A 23,785-nucleotide genomic window follows, 5' to 3' on the forward strand; every position below is an offset into this window, starting at 1 on the left:
GAGGGGTTGGATGGGGTGGCAGGGGACAGTCAGGGGTGGGGGTTCTGGGGGCAGTAGGGTGACCAGATGTCCCAATTTTATATGGAAAGGCCTGATAGTTGGGGCTTTCTTTTATATAGGCACCTATTACCTCCCCACCCCCGTCTCTATTTTTCACACTTTCTATCTGGTCACCCTAGGGGTGGTCAGGGGCCAGGGAGTGGTGGATGGGGCAGGGGTCCATCAGGGGGCAAGAAGGAGGGGGGGTTTGGATAGGGGCTGGGCCACACCTGGCTGTTTGGGGAGGCACAGCTTACCCTAACGGGCCCTCCATACAATTTTGGAAACCTGATGTGGCCCTCAGGCCAAAAAGTTTGTCTGCCCCGACTTATATGCATAAAGTTAAAGACGCGTAAGTGTTTGCAGGATTGGGGCCTATAATGATTTTCTATTGTACAATGAAAAAGTAGCAAACTACAAAATAGTTTAGTTACAGTGGAGGGTTATGGCAGGAGTAACATGATTTTTTTAAAGATACCTAAAGAGAGCCTGAGTCTGGCAGTTAATGGCTGAATCTTGTAATGGTAATTAACTTATACTGTTGAGTAAGATATTTGAAAAACACTTAGAAGATGGAAAAACACTAACAGCAATAAGTAGACTGTTGTGAAGGAGAAGCAGGAGGATACTAAAAAAACATTTTAAGCAGAATAAAAGAATCTCTTCCTGATCCTGAAGAGATCCAGTAGATCTCGGTATAGTCTCCAGGCAAAAAGTGGGTATCCCGTCACTTGGGACACTTAAATAGAACCTGTCAAATTGAAAATTGCATTTCCATCTGAACATTTTGAACCTATCATTGTTATAAGTAACCCTTACGATGATTGGATTTGTAATATTTTTTTTTTTCTGTTCGTTTGTGTGCATTGGACAGACATCTTTGGTTGGTTGGTCATCAGCATCCTGCTGTAAGGGGAGCTCATATGAATCACCTTCTCTTGTCTCTAAAAGAAAGTGTTTAACAGTAACAGTAGCAAAAAATCTGAAAGTGCAACTGAAGAGACAGCAGGCAGGCGTGTTTATAGAGAGAAAGGAAAGGGGCCAAGCGTGTTTTGGGTTTGTTTCTCACAGACACTTAAACACAGCTGGGAAGTAGAAAAACTTTAATTTTGAAATTTTTTTTTTTTTTAAATAAAGGGTGCTTTAAAAGAGTGCCCCTCCTCCCAATTTTTTTTTTTAAAAAATCAGTACCCAAGATCTCTTCATAACTGGCAAAGGGATCGGTGGGAAAAGGAGCTGTGATTTTTTTTTTTTTTTTTTGCTGGCTGAACTGAAAAATTGAGGTTTAAAAAAATCATTTTGAGTTTTAAAAAAAACATTGTTTAACCAAGAACAAAATGTTGGTTTTCTTAGTTTTGATGTTTTAAAACATTTTCTTAAAAAAAAATTGAAGTAAAATTCAAAACAGAAACTCATTTTAAACTAAAACACTTCTGTTTGAAAATGTCTAGATGAAATGTTCTGATTAATTTCAGATTTTTTTTTGTTTTCAACTGAACAATTCAGTGAATTGGATATATAGTTTGGTTGATCTGAGTGTGCATATTTAAAATAAAAAAAGTTTTTAGGCCAGAAAATGTCACCCAATTCTAATTATTAAAAATTAGAATTAAAAAACAAAACAAAAAACCATTCTCCTATATTTGCTGCACTTATGGCAATGGAAGATAACAATAATGGAAAAACTAGTGCACTGTGGCCCCAAGCCTACATTTCCATGCAGGTGCAGGGGATTTGACTACATGGAGATGATTGCAAGATCAAGGTCTATGTCAACACAAAACAAGGGAGATCAATCAAACGTAGGAAATATGGTTGCCCTTTTTGTACTTTTGGAGCAAGCACAATGACTTGCAGTTATATTGAAATATTTACAGCCTTTTTATTTTAATCAGTTAAAATAAGAATATCCTTGGGAGAATCTTCCCTTTTCAGAGCCCCAGACCTCAGCAACATACCCTGCTTTCACACATTGATACCCATTGGGCAGAAGCTGTAGCAATGACTTGATAGGTACGTCCTTCAGATTAGAGCACGTAATAGATGTGTGAAGTGAGACCTAGGCTTGCTATGTGGAAGGAACAGCTGCGACTTTTGAAGCTTCCTCTCCCTGAATTATTGGTTCCAGTATGTTACAGCTTTATAGGTCAGCTGAGGTAGTATACAATTGTCTGTGTGCTTGGCTCAAAGGAAAGGAAAGAGCAAGAAAAACAGACAAAATATTCTGGCAAACCTAGTTTTTGTCTTTTTTTTCTTTATGGTTAGGATCATTGTTAGTAACTGGGTGATTAGATGTTGATAGTCATTCAGTATGTGCCATATATTCATATTCTTTATCTATTAATGTACAAAAATGAATCTAATTAATTCTCACTTTACTAATATGCAAACCTAATAATTCTAACTAAATCATTGCAGTTGTTTTCCACAATCTGTAATAGACTTAATTACCTGCATTTTGCTCATATTAAGACTTAATTATTTTTACAAAATCTACCACAGTGCATTAGCTAGAGTACAATACATTGTATTGTTACTGGTAGTCTACATGTGTAAAAAGAAGGGTGGGGGGAAATATACTCTGCAATTCATCCTTAATTTCTTTTCTCATCTGCTCATAGGTCCCACTGATGCAATCAGTTTTGGGTGGGCAGACCCTTGCTCTTGTAGTGGGGCTTCATTTGGGCACACTTTCACCCACGCGGAGCTCAATGCAAGACTGATGCTTTTGCTCCTTTGCAAAGTTAAGCAATCTGTAGTGGTAATCTTAGCTACATAGCGTATGGACTATTCTTTGCTATAAAATAAAGAGCCACAACATTTACTTTGATTTTTAACTCCGTAGTGGTGAATATACTACATAGCTCAGGCTTATTGGCCTTTGTGGGAAGGAATCAGTCTTCTCAGAAATAGTGGCAAGGGTTTAAAGAGAATGAAAATTGGCCTTGATTTATATAGAGTTAAGAAATCTATGTTTTATCTATTTATTATTAATTGAATTTCAATAGTGCCTAAAGGCCCCAGCCAAGATCAGGGCTAGTCAAAAGCTGGGGAAAAAAGTAGTAGTATTGTCCTCACTTTATTATAGATGGAGAACTCGGGCAAAGACACATTCAGTGTCTGCTCAAAGTCACCCAATGTAATTTGTGGCAGAATCAGAAGGTATCTGGACCTCCTAAATCCCAGATGGTTAATGAACCACTAGACTGTCCCTCCTCCTCAAACCACCACTCTTCCTAACTGAACACTGTTACGTTGTTTGTTTTTTGTTTTGTTTTTTGAGGTAATATTTTGGCAGAGGGCAGATAAACACTGTGGTAGCTTCCTCATTATTTTGCAAATGTATCTCAGTTTTTACTGCAGTAACAGATTCTCTTGACCAGTCTATAACACACATACCAAAATTCCATCAATGACTAAAGTCTGCCCATTGTTTTTTTTTTTTTTTTTTTCTCCTTCACTTGTGATCTGTGTGGCTCTGCATAGGAAATCTTGTGGCTAAAAATATTCATGATTAATTGTAAACCTTATCAATTGTCTTTGAATGCAAATTATTGTAAAAACTAATATGCTACATTTAGTTGCTCTCTGTATTAGCATGCTGGAATTTTCAAAATGAAGAATTGTGAAACAGCAATTGGATTACTGAATGGGTAACTGTTTTCAATTTAAATATAAAATATGTTTACCATAAGAAGGCCAGAGCAATGAATGGGTACCGTCAGTGGAACTGTACTGGGGATGAATCTGACCCCTTTTGCTTATACTGAACCAAACTGATAGAAATGGGTGAAATTCAGATCTTTTACCAGCAGGTGTAACCCTTATGGAAATCTCTGGCCACATTAAATAATGATGTAAATGGTAGTGTAATAATCTGGTGTAAGAACATAAAACCGGCCATACTGGGTCAGGTCCTTCTAGCCCAGTATCCTGTCTTCCAAGAGTGGCCAGTGCCAGTGCCCCAGACGGAATAGGCAATTACCAAGTGATCCATCCCCTGCTGCCCATTTCAGGCTCTGGCAAACTAGTAATGTTATGGAAGTCTCAGTAAAGAGAGCATTTTTAGCTCTTGGGACATGCAACAGGGGGAAAGGCACACTGACTCATTAGGGACTTGAACTCTGGAACCTCTGATTAAGTCTGATGCTCTACCGACTGAGCTAGCCAGGCAGTCTATAAGTGACATCTTGGTGTCATTTAAGTCAGTGGAAGTTTTGCCATTGACTTCAGTTAGGCCATGATTTCACCATATGTATTTCTATTGGGCTTATCTCTGTGGTGCACTGAGAGAAAGGGGGATGTAGAAAGAAAAATAAACTGTCTGAGCTGCTGGGGAAGGGCAGAGGGTCTTCAATGGTTTATATCAGAGGGCACATTTTCCGCCCACACTTGTTTTCTGCAGTCGGAACGAACCACATCTTACTGATCTGACTCTACCCAGATTATGTAATTCTCTTTATTACAAGGATTTTCTTAGTAATACCACATTGTTTCAAGGTTTGTTCTTAGTAATCAATCATATTAAATAAAGTGCCCAAACAGTTATTCAGCTAGATTTTTCCTGAGAGCCATAGGACTTAAGATCAGAGTTCAGGCTATCTTTTTGTATAAAAAGCCACAGGCATGTCTATGCTAGAAGTGCTTCACCGGTATAGAAATACTGGTATGCAATACTAGCAGACGCTCCTAGTGAGGACACAACTATACTGTTAAAGGTATTCTTTGTACTGGTTTAGTACAACCATCCTTAACTTAACTTAACAAGTTGTACTGGTAAAAGCATAGACACTTCTTCAGACACAGCTATGTTAAACAGGGGTTATACCTTTTCATGCTGCTGACCAACATAGCTCTGACAGCAGAAATCTGTGGTATGGACCTGGCCCCAGTCCCTAGCTTTGCCTCCATTATAAGGGCATGTCTACACGTACAGCATGTCTGGTGAAGACGTTCTATGCAGATGGGAGAGAGCTCTCCTGTCGACATAATAAAACCACCTTTGTGAGTGGCAGAAGCTATATTGGCAGGAGACACTCTCTTGCTGACATAGCACTGTCCACACTGGCCCTTATGTCACACTAATTTTTGTCACTCGGGGATGGTTTATTCACCTAAATTCTGCTGACATAAGCTGTAGTGTAGACATAGCTTAGGAAACTCCAAATTGAAAGGAACATGTGCAGTGTTGATAGTTTTCACTGACCTGCATGTTTGCTTATGCAGCAACAATCAAAAATGCAAACAACAAAAGGTATCTATTAATACATATTTCGATATGTTGCACAACTACTCTCTCTAGGTTTTAACAATCAGCCTTTTAATTATTCTTTCATCATCAGAGGAACTAAACAGCTCCTAAATTCCAAAGTCCTCTCAAAGATACAGTGCCCTTTTAAATCTCTCCTTTTATCAAGAATGCTTCCTGCCACTGGGTAAGATTTGCAGGTTTCTGGCTCACTCTAGGACAACCAGAAAAACAAAAGGAAATATCTGTGGCAGGCAAAAGTTGGGGGAGGGGAGGAATCCCATTCGTTCATATACACCCCACACATTGATCGGTATTTCCTGTCACATGCTTTTTATTGCCCCCTATCTGGGCAGATATTGGATCACAAATATTTAAAACAAGAATTTCCCCCATAAACCAATAATTTCAAATGACTTGCTACAGACCTCAATGCCCTATCTTTTTGTTTTTTGCTGCTTGATATGTGGGGGTGCGTGTGGGAGTGGTAGAGTGTATTATAGGTTTTTGTATACTTTCAGGAGTGAAATATTGAACTTTTTAAAATCTGGAATGGAATATAAAAGAATCTGGTTTAAATGGTGAATTCAGCCATGATTTATACTATCAGTTTTAAGGTTTCAGAGTAGCAGCCGTGTTAGTCTGTATTCGCAAAAAGAAAAGGAGTACTTGTGGCACCTTAGAGACTAACAAATTTATTAGAGCATAAGCTTTCGTGAGCTACAGCTCACTTCATCGGATGCATTTGGTGGAAAAAACAGAGCTACTTGTGGCACCTTAGAGACTAACAAATTTATTAGAGCATAAGCTTTCGTGAGCTACAGCTCACTTCATCGGATGCATTTGGTGGAAAAAACAGAGCTCTGTTTTTTCCACCAAATGCATCCGATGAAGTGAGCTGTAGCTCACGAAAGCTTATGCTCTAATAAATTTGTTAGTCTCTAAGGTGCCACAAGTACTCCTTTTCTTTTTATCAGTTTTAAGTAACCTCTCTGCCCTCGACATTCTTTCAGTGTGAATTGAGCCTCGAGCTTCCGTGTACCTTTGACAATACAGCCATTTATAGTAATACAAGTAGTGGTAGATTACAGCTGAAGACAGTAATGACCTCGTCGTTTGTTGAAGATGAATAGAATTTATGGCATCTAGTGTGTATAAATTGCTTATTCCTCTCAACCTAGTCACAGTGTTGACATTTCTAGGCTATTTATAAGTAGGATGAATATATTTTCCCAAAGGGAAAATGGAACCCTGCATGGTGCCGGCCTGTGGGCCCCCCCCCCCCCCCGTGTGAGCCCCACCTCCCTCTGCCTGCCTGCACACGGGGCTAGGCCAAGGCTCACCTCTTCCTCCTGCACACGGCTGTCACAGCCCAAGCCACTCTCCATAGTCCTTCCTCCCACGCAGGGCAGATGTCGCCACTTCCCCTCCCCCAGCATGTTCCTCTGCACCCCAGTAGGGGTTGCATCCCCCCCCCCTTTTTTTTTTTTTTTGCAAAACTGGCCATTTCTCCCATTTTTCTCTTGCTAACTAATCATCAGTTAGCAAGAGAATGAGACAAATGCCCAGTTTTGCGCCAAAAAAAAAAAAAAAAAGTCGGCATGACCTGGACAAAAAGCTTAAAAAAGGGACTGTCCTGGCCAAAACAGGACATATGGTCACCCTATTTATAAGTTCTAGTTTTGGATTTCTTTTTTTATTCCTCCATTTACAAAAGCAGAGAAACACCTCTTTAACTTGCTAAGGACACGTTTACATTTTAAACTGAAGAAAATAAACTTAGCTCATTCTATGAGATCTTAAAAAAAAAAAAAAGAAAAAATTCACTTACCGGATATTCAAAGTGTTGTCAGAAATTATAAACAATTCTAGGCTTTCAACCAAAATTCAACAAGAAATTCGTATCAGGTGCTATACAAAACATTTTTACAGTGTATTGTCTTATTGCTGTGTAGAGAAAATATAAACAACTGAAAATAATATTTTATCGATTTAGCTAAATATCTGTGTATGTATCTTAGTTTGATTAGCTCTTGGAACTTATTTGGTTTTGAAATTAATGAGTTAAGGACTCTGAAGATCAACTACTCAGTCTTAGTTGGTGTGGAAAGGTATGTTATTGGCAAAGTACGTTATTGGCAAGGGGATTGTTTTCTAGGTATTAATACTTGTTTATGCGCCAGTAATGAATCTAAGATTCCTGTGATTTGTTTTTCTATGAACACTTTACACTTGTTAGGACAAGAGAATGGCATTTCTAGCTGCTTTAAGACACATACTTGAACAAAGGTCAGATACAGTGCAGGCAACTGGAGTTAAAACTACCTCCTACTTCCTGTCAGGTTGTCCTTCTGCAGAGTCAGAGTAGTGATTAAATCTCAGTTCAAACTTAGTTCTGAAACTCTGATCAAAGACTATATCCCACATCTTTTGTGGGGTTTCTAATGTAGAATACAGTCCCCTGGGGGACTAAGCTGCAATCAACCACAATAACTTCTTGTAACACCTAAAACTGAAAGCTTGATGGAGCATTTTAGCACATACAACGTCCCTAGTGCAGCCGTTCCGCATCCCTTGCAGGTATAATTTGTGTTGTGGGGGTAGGCTCTACATCAGCGGTTCTCAACCTTTTTACCATTGTGGGCCGCATCCAATGCTATCTATATGACCCTGAGGATGTCATAAGGGCTGCAGCTGTGTGCTGATTGGGCCGCAGGTTGAGAACCGCTGTGCTACATAGTGCCACTGACTTGTTACATGGCTTTTGCAATGTTAATGAATGTCTATATAATCACAAAATCAGTAAGGCCTGAGTCTGGTCCCTTTGGTAGGAAACTTTCATCAGTTGTATGAAAGTATGTGTAGCAAGCCTAAACACTATACTTCATGTACCAAGCAACTGAGAAATAGTAAAGACCTGTATTTCAACAATATATAAATAATTGTAAAATTTAAAAGGTCTCAAGTAAAGTGCAGACTACTAGGTTGTTCTTGTTTTGGGCTGTAAAACCCACCACAGTATCATAAAGTCAGTTTCCTGAAGCTGCAGCTTCAGCCTCCAGTTTCATTTTTAAGTTCCCTTTGCTGTTGCTGGTATCCACGGTAACTTCAGTTTTGCAGTGGAGCTTGATAACTTTCTTTTAAATGGCAATATTCCATCCAATAGGACTCTGGCTCTTCAGTGATCATATTCCAGATGATGTACATTTAGGTGACAGTGAATGTTCAGTGGGGAGTTGCCTATATATCTTAACACTGCATTTCCAGACTTTTTTTGACACTTGATGTTTTTTCTTTTTATGGTAGGAAGATTTAAATGTTTTGGTTGTATGTTGGCTGCAGTAAATCTTAGGGTCCTTTCAACTTTAATTATTTTAAACAAGTTTTCTCTGTGGAAATCTCATAGGTTTTAAATATGAGGGGCCCTGAAAGTTGGCACAAAAAACTTTATTGGCTAGCTGCAACCATGTTTAGAAAACTTTGGTTTTAAAGTATAAGTGACCAAGATTTCATGGCTGCCTTTGGCAGATTTCTCTGGAATCTAATGTAGGTTGCCAACTTTCTACTTGCACAAAATTGAACACCTTTGCTCTATTCCTTCTCCGAGACCCTGCTCACTCCATTCTCCACTCCCACTGTCGCTCGCTTTCCCCACCCTCACTCACTTGCTCATTTTCGCTGGGATGCAAGAGCGGGCTATGGCTCCACTTGGGGGCGTGGGCTTCTGGGTGGGCCAGAAATGTGGAGTTCAGCATGCGGGAGGGAGATCAGGACTGGGGCACAGGGTGGGGGATTGAGGGTTCTGGCTGGGGGTGGTAGCTTTGGGGTGGGAATGGGGATGAGAGGTTTGGGTTGCAGGAGGGTGCTGTGGGCTGGGACCAAGGGGTTCGCAGGGTGGGAGGGGGATCAGGGCTGGGTCTGGGGCAAGCGGTTAGGGCCCAGGAGAGGGTGAGGTGACGCTTACCTAAAGCAGCTCCCAGAAGTGGTGACATGTCCCACTCTTGCTCCTATGCATAGGTATGGCCAGGTGCTCCAGGTCCAGCCCTGTCTGAGGCTGCCCCCACACCTCCCATGGATGCGGTTCCCGGCCAATGGGAGTTGCGGGGGCGGTGCTTGGGGCTGGGGCAGCGTGCGGAGCCCCCAGGCTGCTCCTAGACATAGGAGCCTAAGGGGGGGATATGCCGGCTGCTTCCCGGGAGTCATGCAGCACAAAAGCTAGCAGGGTGCCTGCCAGCCCTACGGCATGGCACCACCAACCGGACAGTCAATGACCCAGTCAGTGGTGCTGACTGGAGTCACCAGGATCCTTTTCGACAGGTAGAAAAATGGACACGCGGTCACCATAATCTGTTGGGCTGTGCAAATGCACGTGGCTTGTTTTGGGGTATGTTAGGCTAGTGCTTGGTGATGATGGACCTGAGGGGCCAAAGGGGCATAAGGGAGAAGTCTGGATCCAAAGAAAAGAACCTTTCCCAGTGAAGTGCCAAACTGAACTTGGGGTCGGTCTAGAGTTTTGTGGTTTTATTTTACTGGGAACAACCTGGACCAAAGAGAAATGGACCTGAGTTTTATTCTTGGAGGCACTTTCTAATCTTGTCTCCTTTGCTTTGGCTTCTTCTTCTCCTCTAGCCCACTGCCACGCTTTTACTGCTCCCTGTATGTCCAAGCCTTCCCTGGCAACACAGACCCGAATCCAAAGCAAACACTCATCTGGAACCTCATGTGCCCTTAAACTTTGAAGGCCAATTCCTCACCCCTACTAAATTTCCTTGGTGCTATTCTGGTGCTGCAAGGTGGTCTTTAAGCTGTCCTCAATGGGCAGCTGGGAATTCATCTGTTGTGAGATGGAATAAACACAAGATTACTTTCTTTTGTTTCCAAAACAGGTCACTAAAGAATGGAGAAAAAAGTGAGCAGGATTTACCCAGTTTCTGAGCCAAGCACAATATATTTTCTACAAGTCACTTGGGAAAAAGACCTAGGCTCTGGCTTTATTATAACACTTAGCAATGGTCAGTCAGCATGGACTGGGACAGGTAATATTGAAAACAAAAGATGAAAAGATTTTTTTTTTTAAATTATACACTCTTTTCCATTGGCTTCTGAGCAGTCATTCTTGACTTTTTCCTGTGACCCCATGTTACATCAGAAGAAAGCTTCCTGATTCCCCCTCCATCTATCCAGGAAGGAAAGATGGTCAGGGGACTTGTTCAAATCTATCTTTGAAATCTATGTAAAGACTCAACTGTCAAAACAAATACTAATTAATTTAACATATGGCTATGCAATAGTTGTATATATTTTTCACAGTAATATAATTTCCTGTGATATTACCCCAGGATACTGCAACTTCTCAATCTCTTTGAACAAATGTGACAAGCTAATTTCATCTGTGAATTATAAAGTTCATGAACTATCTGTGTTAGTCCTTTCAGATGATCTATTAAAGCTATTAGTTATTAAATGTAGTTGAACAGTAGTCACAATATATGTATAAGATGGGAAAGGTGTAGGAAATGAATAAAATGTACATTTATTGCTTTTCCGGGTCCCAGGTGGGGAATCACTCTGGCCCCTCAAGAGTGGTGCGATCAGCCAGGCCAGCAGCTGCCTCGGCCGGGCTCTCTTAGGACCCACTTTCCTGGAGGGTCCCGGCCAAGCCCCCCACACTGTACCCCCCAAAAAACTGACTGAGCCAAGGCAAGACAGGACAGTATTGGAGGCATATCCAGTGTACTGCGTGGATCCACTGGACTATCACTATGGGTACTGGGTTGCACTGGCTATGGCCACCTGTGCGGTTGCATCAATTTCTGCCCCTGAATTGGAAAAAGGATTTTGCCCCCCTTCTTTCCCAGCATGTTTGTCTCTGTCTGTCTCTCTCTCAAATGTACTCTGGCACACAAAGGACTTTTTTATTCTAACTTTATATATGGCACCATGATTTGTCTTTTTCTGTACATTAATGTCTCTATCAATAGGCTGTAAAACAAACAAAAAATTTGAATTTTGTTATTGTTACAAAAAAAACATAGACCAAGTAAAACAAAAAAAAAAAAATTGTGTTTCCCAGAAGGTCTTGTATGCTGAGGTACAAATACAGATCTTGTTACTTTTACAGCAGTGTATATTATTTTAATTTAGCTTAGCTAAGAGGCTCAGTGAAAAACTTAGTCAACTTCATCATGTCTTTTAGCTGTTAATTGTGCTTTAATAGACAACAGAACACAATATCCATCACAGCAATTTTGATTAATCCAATTTATTTTATTGTGCATTAAAATCTGCAGGGATATTGAGCTATATCCTGTTTCATTCGGTTTTCTTTCCTTTTTTGCTTTTTTCATATCTAGAAAATCTAAGCTTGTCTTCCTTTTTCAATTCACCAAAACTGAATTAAAAAGTTTATTTTACTCCCAGTTCTTTGCCATACATGCTTCACAGCATTGCTTTGCTTATTTATAGACATACTACAATGCTGAGTACTATAGGTATCTGATTGTGTTTCCTATAGTGCTGCAATGCTTATAAAATACTATATTCTGCCATTGTCCTTGACTGTAAGTGAAGATGGTGTATATATCATCTGTATGGAATTCTTTAAAGATACCGTCACTTAAGGATTCTCAGTTATGAGTCTTGTTTCTCCAGTGTAAGAGAGAAGAGATCTCCTGTCGTGCTAAGGTGAGTAGTGTGATACCAGAAGACCACATGAAGCTTTTTAAATGCCTCCACAAGCATTGTTTGGCTACCTTCTTATTTGTTTTACTTGAGACTAATTCCATCCCTGTTTATTTGGTAGCTATTTTATTTTATGAACCAGTCAAAGATAGACCAATGTCTCTGTAGCCCCTTGCTGTCAGGTTCATGTAGGGCGTAACATATTTGAAACACTTATGGAATACCCATGGTACTAAAGGATATTTAATATGATCTAGGATAGCCCGCTGAAGGGTATTTTTGACCAATTGTATACCTGTGAACTCAAGCTTCATAAAGAACAAATAACTTTTCCTTGTGCAGGGGACTTCAGCTGGTAAAGAGAGTTAGCTTCATGTCACAGGTAAAACCGCCAGAGGGAATAAGAATATGTTCCCTTTCCCTATTTCCCACTACTTTTATGTCCCATTCAGTGTAGCTGTAGCACTAATACATTCTCAGTCCTGGTTCCCCAACCTTCCACTATTTTTGTGTCTCTCTCAGATTGCACCATAGATTTCGGCTTTAATGGCTGACCTGCCTTATACCAGATTTTACGAGCATAAAATGGTGCTATAGACTTGTATTAGACGTTTTCCTAAAATGGTGGGCAAACTCCACCTTATTGAGACTACCATGATATCAACTATTCCCCATGCCCACATGATCGTCTCCGTGAGGTTCCTTCTATAAGCTTAGTGTTGAAAGGTCCTTGTGTTATTACTTGGACCTTACTAAAAGTTTAAAATTCTGTAATTACTCAATTACGTTTTGTTCAGGTCATACTGAGCAAAACAGAACCTAGGCAGTCCCTCCTCTGCTGTTTCTGAACTTTGATGTGTTTTATCTTTCTTTTCCTGTGTCCAAGCAGAATTTACAAATTTACTCTGTTTAAACAGATAGTAGCTTCTGTAGGTCTTGGAATTAACCCATTACAATTCCAAAAGAAAGAAATACATTACTGTTATTAGTCATCTTGGGTTTAATTATTTTTTCAAAGCTTTTGCAAATATTTTTACCTGATTTTCAGTCAGAAATTGGTCATTCCTTTATTTGTGCAAATATTCACGAACAAATGTATATGCATGCAAAAATGAATGATTTGCACATCTGGCAAATAGGTCCCTATCTAGCTTTTTTGTATGCAAATCACCGATTAGTGCATGCATACCTGTGCAAATGCATTACTACTTTCTGTCTGAAAACCTGATCCATTGTGTGACTTAAAATTTTTAAAAATGTATAGTGTCTACATATTTTCCATATTCTGTCAAAGTGCATTAATAGGTTTAGTTATCACCTTTACAAGGATGTGTGTATGTGTGTGCGTTTAAAAAAACCACAGAGAAAATACTGAAACTAGCTGTGAAGGATGCGATCTCATGTTTATCAATGCTGATTTAAAAAAAAGATGATGTGCAAAGTTGCTTAAAAATAATTGTGGGAGAAGATGTCTACCTCTGTGTGTAGCAAATAATTGCCCATTCACCCCACTGTTATACATTTGGATGACTGATGATTTGACGAGTAGTGCTTCCATTGCAATACCAGACTACCTATGCTGTCAATAATATAAATAAGAGAAGAATGAGGCAATTACAACATGGTTTCCTTGCTTGGAAAGCTCTTCTGTTTTCATCTGCATGATTAGAGTATGTATGCAAGTGTATCTCTTGAGGTGAAACAGTCGTCAAGACGAGATTTGTGAAAAGAAGAAATACAGCTAACTAAAGTACTATGTGAGACATTTTTCAGCTGGGAGTTCATTTCCCTGTTAAGAGCTTATTTCAGTCTGACACAAGGTATGGCTCTTCTCTTCCCCCTCACTGTCTCAAATGTTGGGTAGTCCTTCAGTCCCAAATAGAGAAAAATGACTATCTATCATCTTCTGCAGAAGATTGGTGCTATAACTGGAAAGTGAAACACTTGTAAACCCAGTAAAGAGCATAGAGCATTGATAGCCTATAGAATAAGGCTAGATCTGACCCAGGTGGAATACTTTTTTAAAAAAAGTGTAGTGCACTTTTTCTCTCTCCCATTTGAGTCCTTATACATTCTCATACAATAGAGTACAGTGAAATCTGGCTCAACAGTGGAGTGGAGTGGCTTGCACTCCAATAAAAATTAGACTATTAGAACTCAAATCAGACTATTAATATGTGATTAAATTAGTCTGCAAAACATTTTTGAATAGAATTTTATAAAATCTGAATTATTTTCATATGAACTGCAAAGAGGCTTGGATCCCACTATTACTGATGCTGAAGGGAGATACAAACAAGTGAGAAATGGAAAACTAAGAGAAAACAGATGCATATTTTATGAGGATAGAGATGATGTGAATCATTTAAGGAAAGCTTTATTGTTTCTAAACAGCCACATACATAGATTTTGTTTCAAGAAAAATTCTGAATACCCGTAATAACTTCATGACAATTGGAGCAGAAGTCTATTCCTTCTCTGCTGGCAGCAGGACTCTGGGGAGAGCTTCCCATTGTGAAGAGTCAGTTACACTCACATAGCAATGAGATTTACAGTCATTATTTGCAATATTTTTAAAAACCCAAAACATTTGTGCCTGAAATCTCACACATCATGTTGAGGAACATCATGTTGAATGCCTCCAAAACCCTTTGTCACATTTTAGCATGGAATGAAATTGGGAATGGTTAAAGCTCAAGGGTGAATTCATTGTGGGAAGTGCTGGAGTCCAATAGAGAGTCAATTGCAGCCTGCAATGGATTTTGAAGACAGAAGAGGGGAATAACCAGAGGCTAGGGTGGTTTTTAAACTTGGAGAAGGTAATAAGTCACTTGTGAGGATAGGAAATAGTGGCCTTCACTACACTTATCTCTTAGGAGTTTGGAAGAAACCCTCCAAAGAAAATTGTGGGATACAAGACAACATACAAAGTTATTCAGAGCTCTCTTTTGCTGTTGAGAAGTTAATCTATCATTACTCTAGCTAAGCAAAAGTGTTGGAATAAAGTGGTAATAAACCACATTCAGAGATGTTAGTTTTAGTTAAAAATAGTAATTAAGATTTACCTTTTTAAATAGTTTTTAATAACCTTCCTTTAATATTCGTATATATTTCCAGAATTAAAGCGTATTTTTTTTTTAGACTTCTCCAATTTCTTCCTCCCTCCCCAGTGGCTGAAGCTGAGATTTCTAAGGAGGCCGATGACATGGAAATGGAAAGAGAGAAGTATGTTAAAGAACTGAGGAAAGCACTATTGGGAGCAGGCCCAGCCAATATGTACAACTTTGATGTTTCTAAAGATGAAGAAAATGTGGAAAGCTGTGATTTCTTATATGAAAAAAATCTGAAAGATGTTTCCGTAAGTATTTCTGTAACACTACATGTTGTAAAAAGTTATATCTGATGCAATACATATGAAAAAGGGCCTTTTGCTGAGCACATCCCTCAGTTTAATAAATTTCTCTTTTTAAAAACGTGGCCAGTACTTTTTATAGGTTGTAACAAAAACCTTGAGTTAAATAGATACTGTCAACTCCAATATGGCCCAAAATATTAAGATTTTGTAAATAAGTTTTCACAAAACTTACGAACAACAGAATCGTTTCCAGGACCTTTTAAAATTCCTTTTGGAAAAGGACTGGGGCCTTGAGGCTAATGTGGTCACCTCTCCCTTCTTGGAAGTCCCATTGGCTGCAATTTGAGTCTTGAGTATGTAACAGCTGTAGCATCAAAACCCTATTTTGTTGATTTGATTACTGTTTCCTTTGTGTGTTCCTCTAATAACTTGTTCTAAAAATTTAGTAATTGTATGTTTTCCATAAGCTCAGGATTGGTTCAGATTGCTGTTTCAGTTCGGTCTCGTACTGAAACAATACGTATGCCTTATTTATTTCCACATAAGGAGAGGTTGAGGATTACATTCTTTTTTCTATGGTACCCACCCCTGTGGTAGTATGTGTTTTGGAACTTATTGCTGAGTCTCAATATTGTAATTACTGTGAAATGTGTATTTATATATCTCTATTCCCTCTAAAAAGATTGTGTATGCGCATCTGCTATGCGGTAGAACCTCAGAGTTATGAACACCGGAGTTAAGAACTGACCAGTCAACCACACACCTCATTTTAAATCCCAAGTATGCAATCAGGCAGCAGCAGAGGAGGGAAAAAAAGCAAATACTGTACAGTACTGTGTTAAATGTAAACTACTAAAAAAAAAAAAAAGAAATCAGCATATTTCTTCTGCAGAGTAAAGTTTCAAAGTTGTATGAAGTCAGTGATCAGTTCTGAATTTTTGAAAGAACATCCATAACGTTTTGTTCAGAGTTACGAACAACCGCCATTCCCAAGGTGTTCGTAATTCGAAGGTTCTGCTATATATATTGAAATCTTTCTCATCATTTCTTTGGTGTGTAATAAAAGTATTTCATAGTTCTTTAGTTAAATGTATTCCTTCCAGCAAAAGAGAGACGTTTTGGCATGGCTGTTTTTATTTTAAAATATAGGTTCAATTAAAGGAAGTGATGAGTTCCAGTAATTACAATGCTACATTGTATGCTTTGTGTAAATCCACTGCTTCTAAAACTCCCACCCCCCATTATGTAATCAATCATCACCATTTGAGAAAAATCCAGGAAATTACTGAGAAAAATTATAGGATTACTTTTATTAATTCAATGCAGTTTTACGATTTGATGAGTAGCAAAATCATTACAGAAACATGCCTAAACATTAAGATGTTTTTCCTTTGATGCTTGGCTGTCAAATATTTGTTTTATTTTCCTAGAGAAGTATGGTAACGATTGCTTTGTTACACAAACTTGAAAAAAGGAGTTGGTACTTTTATCTTTTTTTCGTTATAAATTATGGTGGGATTTTCTTGGCTTAACTCCCATTGACTTCTGGGGGAACCAGAATTAAGCCAATACTGAGGGCTTTGAAAGCCCTATCCTAAAGCATTAAGTAGGAGCAAGATTACTTGGAGATTTTTCATTAAATTGAAAATGCTGAAAAGCAGTCTTCAGCTAACCCCATCAGCTTCAACATACAGGCCAGAAATGTTTTTATTTTTTCCTTTGTTTTTGGAAGATGTGACTACACGGAGAGTATTACTTTAGCACAAATTAAAAACAACCATGCTAGTCATCGCACTTGTATGTCTTGTGTACGAATGTGAGTTACTAGGCAGAATACAGTCTTTAAGAGGTATAAAATGGGTGCTTAATGACACAGGTACCTAGTTTGCTCATGCAAATACAAGTTTTGGTCACGTCTACATGTCTTAACACACCTTGCCTACACTAGGAAAATTAGTATCTATTCTATCTACATTGAAGGTGCAGCCTTTCGGCAAGTAGTGTAAATACTATTGTAGACTGACAGGTTTCAGAGTAGCAGCCGTGTTAATCTGTATCTGCAAAAAGAAAAGGAGAACTTGTGGCACCTTAGAGACTAACAAATTTATTAGAGCATAAGCTTTTGTGAGATACGCATCAGATGAAGTGAACTGTAGCTCACGAAAGCTTATGCGCTAATAAATTTGTTAGCCTCTAAGGTGCCACAAGTACTCCTTTTCTTTTTACTATTGTAGACGAGGCTCAGGTGCTTTTACCATTGTTTCATGAAAACTTGCTCAGAACTTGGATATATATTTTTCTAACATCCAGTATAGCCCAAATGAAATCAATTGTGAGCACAAACAGGAAGAGTGACAAATTGGTTAAAAAAGCAGTTAATTAAGGCACTAATAATATTGTACAGTGTTTGTTTTACTTTTCTGCTTTCATTCTTTCATGCTGTGTGTTGCTTGTGACCATAGAGAGATGATTTTCTTTGTTTATACAGTAAGCAATAGAGGCATGGATGGTGCTCATCAGAATGAGGTGTTTTTCCAAGTATGCTTTTTTAATTATCAACATTCACTTTTTTTATTTAACCCTTCTGTCTCTGTCATTACTCAGAAAAATCCATGCTTTTAAATTTTTGTGTGTATTTCCGATTATTGAAGTGTCTCCATTGACTTTCTTCAGGAATAGAATGGCATTTTTGAATTAACAGGAGTACCCTGATTTCTTTCTAATTGCTGTTATTTTGCTTTATTGACCTAGGGTTTGCCCACCCAGGGAAATTGGCCAGCAAAACTATAGAGTTATAATTGTACTGCTATAGCTATGTCAGTAGAACTACTCTGTGGACATCCTTGTGTAGAATTTAAGTGACTTTTTGGCATATCTTATTGCACTGTTTTTTTCTGTGTAATATTATTTATTTGTATTACTGTAGCATCTCGGAGCACTAGTCATTGACCCCACTGTGCTAAGTGCTGTACAACTACAGAACAAAACTGTCCCTTCCCCAAAGAGCTTGCAATCTAAATCGACAAGCCCTTAAGCCCCAATTCTGTAAAAATGTTAGTCAAGCGAATACATTATGTACATAAGAAGTCTCATTACATGCAGAATTGGATCCCTAATGAACTGTCTTAATTAACATAAATAATATAAGCCACTTACTTGGGTCTTGTTCACCCCTCCACCCCCCATAAGGGACAGGGAAGACACGCTTTCAATGGCAAAAGAACTGAATGTTGACTTTTAAAATGATGCAGGTGTATTTTTTAAAACTGTTGAGCATATTCTGACTGCTTTAACTGTGAATTAATTGTTAGTTTCAATACCAACACCATTTGGTTTCTAGTTGTGAGGGGGTGGTTTCTGTTTGTGAATATGCATATATTTAAAGGAGTTTGAAAACCTTAAAATGCTATTTGTTTTCAAGAGTTTCTGTGGTGTTCTGTTTGAAAGTTTGTACATTTGGTGCCCAGTGCTGTGCCCAGTGACATCAGTGGGAGTTTTGTTGTTGACTTCTGTGAGAGTAGCATATGCCACTAGAGCAGAAAGAATGCATTCAAATATACTATTGGAGTGGTGGTTCAGAGTAGTGATTTAATAAAAAAAAAACTTGAAAGGATTCTATAGCTAAAAGCAAAATTCAGATTACTAAGAGTGTGTTCTGAAGTATTTTAATGGCAATATTTACCTTTTTGAATCTTGCTAAGGAAACCCTGGTTAATATATTTAACTCAAATGTATCATATGCCAAAGCATGACTGGTGTAGAATGGTCCAGAGAAGTACATGCAGAAATAATGGGATGAACTTAAAAGGAAAATATAGGCTCATTATCAGTAAACATTTTCTAATAGTGAAATCTGTTTGATTGTGGAAGTGTGTGTTTTGCCGAGGGAAATGGTGGTAACTCCATTCCTTGAGTCATTTAAAATTTGACTGGACAAAGCAATTGAAAATACACTGTAGTAAGCAATCCTGCATTGGTAGTGGGGTACACTAGCTGACCTAATAGGTGTTTTCCATCTCAAAAGTCTGATTCTCTGGTTGCGTATGTAGAACATCTTTGACATAAGTCCTCCAGATAGCAATGCATTGATTATCCTAAACTTTTCTAGGGAAGTAATATCCACATCCTAAAACCCCACTTAGAAGTCTGGAAAGTGGTGGAAAGGATAATATAGATTTTACAAGTCACTGCATGAAAATAGGATTGCCTTCCCTTTTAGATGCCCTAGGTTGTTTGTTCAGAGCTCATGTTGCCTTTTGGTGTCTAGATGGAATGTTTGACAGTGGTAAATCTGACAGATGAGTCTCCACATCTACAAAAAAAAATCAATCAGAATTGTAAACATCCTCTGGCCAAGGGGAAGTTAAAAACAAGCTGGTTTAGATCAGCTTGGTTTGCATTTTCTAACTGATAGGGAAGAATAATCCTATCTGGTCCTTGATTTGTGTATGGGAGTAAACTTTAAATACATTCATTTCTGGACAGAGATTAATTTTAAAAACAATTAATTTGTCAGAAGATCATTAGAAATGTTACACTTTTCAACCTGTATTTTCTCTTTTATACCAAATCACTAAGGGTTCAATGGCACTATTTACGTACAGCCCCCCCTTTGAAGACTGTGAGGGAGCCAAATGAACCCAGAGGGAGTGCAGGAAAGCATTCTGCTCCCATACAGTAAACCCAGTGTGACATCCCTTTCTGGTGTATGGCTTAGTCCCGTACTGCAGGCAACGTGGAGGGATTGGGGGCAGTGGGTTTGCCTTGACCCTGACTCTTCATTGTAAGGTAGAAGGTTTCCCTAGTAGGGGCTGTGCCACTTATATCCTAAATTTTTATATGCAGAGGGGAAAGCTTCCAGTTGTCCCAAATATTTCATTTCTGAGTCTTAGGAAATATTTCTAATATAGACACATTCATGTTACAATTTCATAGTAGAATGATGATGATAGAAAGCAATTTTCTAAATAAGGAATATAATTTATTTAGACAAAAGGAAAAACTGTAAAAAGGTCTGTCATACTGAACTATTTCTGTGTTCTTTGTTGTTAGTCTTTTGAAACAGTGATCAAAGAAGATGTATTTGTCTCAAAATATTGGAAATATTTGTCTTAGCTGCATCTCAGCCTGATAATTGTGCCAGTTAGTTTAAATTTATACAATTTATTTTCTTTGACAGGTGGCTTTGCCACAGGGTATTGAACACACTGCCCTTAGGAACTGTTTTTAGGGTGGTAAGGGCAAAGGAGACTAAGAGTCACATTAAAATAACAATACGTTTGGTATACAGCGGGACTTGTGTGTCAAGCCAGCTGCAATGCAAAATGGGCCACACACACAGAGCTCAGTAAGGAGCCATTGAGACTCGGCCAGCTAAACTGCTGCCACCTAAACAAACATCATCACAGAGTCAGTGATTTAGCGCTTGATCTAAGTAGGTGACCACTTGCAAGTAAATCTTTCCAAGTACTTTAGCTAGTAACTCCACATATGATAAATAATGGAATTCCTGCAAGATTCTCTTTTTGAAACTGGCAATTAAATTGATTAAATAGCCTTTGATAAACAACATTGGAGGGCTAGCAAACTTTTTCACAATAATGTGGCAGGTATTATATTTGTTCCTCGCTTATTAGGAAAATTAGTAAATAGGCAAGGTGTTAGCCTAAGAAGTTCCAGCACTAGGTACAAAAATCCATTACTAATTGGGCTGATGAAAGAAATGCTATTATTTGTTTCCCCAATTTTCCATGGCAACATTTCTACAGTGGGTTCTGAAATATAGTGCCGGGAATCTGAGATCATTGTAATTTCAATGAAATATAACTTATCATAATGTGTTGAGTGAATTAAGCAGAATTGGTATGGTTCTAAAAGTTTCCCAAATGTTGAAGTCTTGGTCCAAGGTTTGAATAGGTGCTTAGCTCTAATGGTTGAAGATGCATTGTTTGGGTAACAAAGGTCATTCAGAGTTCAGATAGTTTCCCAGGCAATTTAACTAATTAATTAAAAATGGAAAGGGAAAAGAAGAAATCTTGCACAAAGACAAGAAGATGAACTGGTAAGTCAGTTTTCAGAGTAGCAGCCGTGTTAGTCTGTATTCGCAAAAAGAAAAGGGGTACTTGTGGCACCGTGTACTGTGGCACAGGAGTACTGTGATGCATCCGATGAAGTGAGCTGTAGCTCACGAAAGCTTATGCTCAAATAAATTTGTTAGTCTCTAAGGTGCCACAAGTACTCCTTTTCCTTTTGGTAAGTCAGTGTAAAGGTAATTTACTTTATATTACTCTTAACTACATACTTCTGAGTATAAGAGAACATATCTGAATGATTTTTTCCAAGACATCTGGTCTAGGAATGTTTTACTACTGTACTGTGCCTGAGACAAACAGACGTTGCTTGCCTGCTGAAAGACTTCTGTGTAATACAGGATTCTTCCCTCCCCTCTCCGCTCCTCAACACTTACTTTATGAAGTTTAAAGTAGTCCTGCATGATGTGAATATAAAGGTAAGTCATCTTTCCAGACCTGAATCACAAAGCTTTATTTTGGTTTGGTTTTGAAGTTTTAAGAAGTTTTTGCTGTATTTGAAGGCACACAAAAACCACAAAACTTATTATTTCACAGAGGGTGACATTTTCTTTTTTTAAGTGTTGCCATGTAATATATTTTTGCTTTCATGAAAGAGATTTTAAATACCAATAAAATACGTTTTTGAAAAAGGTGAGACTGCACGGCAAAAAGGAAAAGCATTTTATAAAAGGTTGGCATTAATAAATTCTTCTATACCCACCCTGTACTTGTCATGACTGCTGCACTAGAGGTGGGGGGGAAAATTCTGAACACTGATTACACCTGATATGCTCAAACTGTACAATATCTTTAGTGATTGTAATTTCTGGATAAGTCTTTCCATGGATGTGAAATGGATCTATTATTAGAAAAGCATAGCACTTTTAAATATACATTAAGAACAGTAAAATACATAAAACTCTCAAATCAGCATTATCTCCTGCCTGTGGTCCTTTTCTCACTGGTAATATTAATTGTATTGTCTGTGAGATTATTATTATTATTATTATTATTATTGTTGTTTTATTATTTATTTTATTTATTATTGCATTTCAGATTTTTCCATTTTGGAATAGGTGCTGTGCGTTTCTTTGTATAGAAATCAAAGAAAAGGTTTACTTTTACTTGTACTGCTGAGTTAAAATCACTTTCCTTTGAAGAGGCAAAACTTTAAATCACTGTCTATTGACAAGTCTTGGTTTCCCTAGAAAAAGATTGGAGACAGTAGATGTTCTGCAAAAGAGATTACTGAGGGTTTTTTTTTAATTCTACACAAAAATCTATTCCCATATTCTTCATAAGGAAGCATAACAGTCTAAACCTGCAGAACAGGAAGTATCTTATCTACATTTCTCTTCTGCAAGGATTTCACAGCTCTAGGTATTTGTCTTCCTACCTCAGCAGATACAGGAACCCCCTAAAGCTCAAAATAATAATGTGCTGCAAATAATGTGCTTTACTTTTGCTTTCACTAAAGTAAAGTCTGTATTAGTTTTAAATTCTCAGTTGACATGTTTTAGCTCTCTAAAAATTTTGATGAATTTTTTTTTTTAAGGTTAATGCAATTTGTGGCAGTTATGCTATACTTGTATACCTGAAGCTTTCCTGAGATATTGTAGTGTTTTGACATTTACAAAAAAACTTGCCTATCACCATGGCATATAATTTTAAAAGTAATTATAAAATACATGACTTGCATACCCAATTATTGTTGGGCATGTTGTGTGTAACTTAGTAAAAATATTGTTTTATATTTTGAATAACTCTGTGGTATACCTTTGCTTAAGACAAATTCCTTTAGATTTCATTTTAAAGATCTTGCAAACTTGACAGATGTTTAGTGATAACAGCGTTCAGTTCTGTGAATTTTTGGAGTATCAAGCTTCTACGGTGCTTAAATAACAATAAAGGAGATAATGTAAATTAATGCTTCTACCAGAACATTAACTTGCCATGTTGTACACATTTCAGTTTCTTTTTCTCTATAGAAATGTTATTTAATCTATTTCTGTTAATAATTAGATAGATGGTGTGTTTAAAAAGATAAACAGGGATAGAAATATGTGCAACGTGGCAAAGTTAATGTTGTCGTAAGACCCTTACTTCTGTACTTCTAAAATAGAAGTGAGGGAGTTAGGATTGTTTCATATAAATAAATCTTGTATAACTTGAATGAGGTGGAGGGTGAGGATTGGGTGAGATGCCATAATGGCAGTAGGAGGGATGGACCATGATGGACTGGCCCTCCGCAATGGAAACTGGCTCTGGGGACATGGACCGTCACTTTGCTGGCAGGGAAGGAGCCAGAGTGGTGGAAGAAGTGGGGAGGTACCGACTAGATATAGTTGGCCTCACCTCAACACATAGCACTGGCTCTGGGAACAAACTTAT

The 23,785-nt window shown here is 38.2% G+C and overlaps 1 protein-coding gene across 8 annotated transcripts in view; it reads left to right on the plus strand.

Annotated features, from left to right (window-relative positions):
• Nucleotides 1-23,785, plus strand: part of XRCC4 (X-ray repair cross complementing 4) — a 285,186-nt gene that overhangs the window by 30,005 nt on the left and 231,396 nt on the right. For 7 of the 8 annotated variants that reach the window (XM_038401658.2, XM_038401660.2, XM_043514262.1 and 4 more), the window contains exons 2-3: nucleotides 10,174-10,323; nucleotides 15,139-15,326. In XM_038401658.2, coding sequence (XP_038257586.1) covers nucleotides 10,185-10,323; nucleotides 15,139-15,326 — 327 coding nt within the window. In that variant the 5' untranslated portion in view covers nucleotides 10,174-10,184. Of the gene's footprint in view, nucleotides 1-10,173; nucleotides 10,324-11,938; nucleotides 11,972-15,138; nucleotides 15,327-23,785 lie in introns of those variants that run through there. The other variant, XM_038401664.2, reaches the window with a different exon arrangement.

This window comes from Dermochelys coriacea, chromosome 5 (genome assembly GCF_009764565.3).
Source record: "Dermochelys coriacea isolate rDerCor1 chromosome 5, rDerCor1.pri.v4, whole genome shotgun sequence".
Lineage (NCBI taxonomy): Eukaryota > Metazoa > Chordata > Testudines > Dermochelyidae > Dermochelys > Dermochelys coriacea.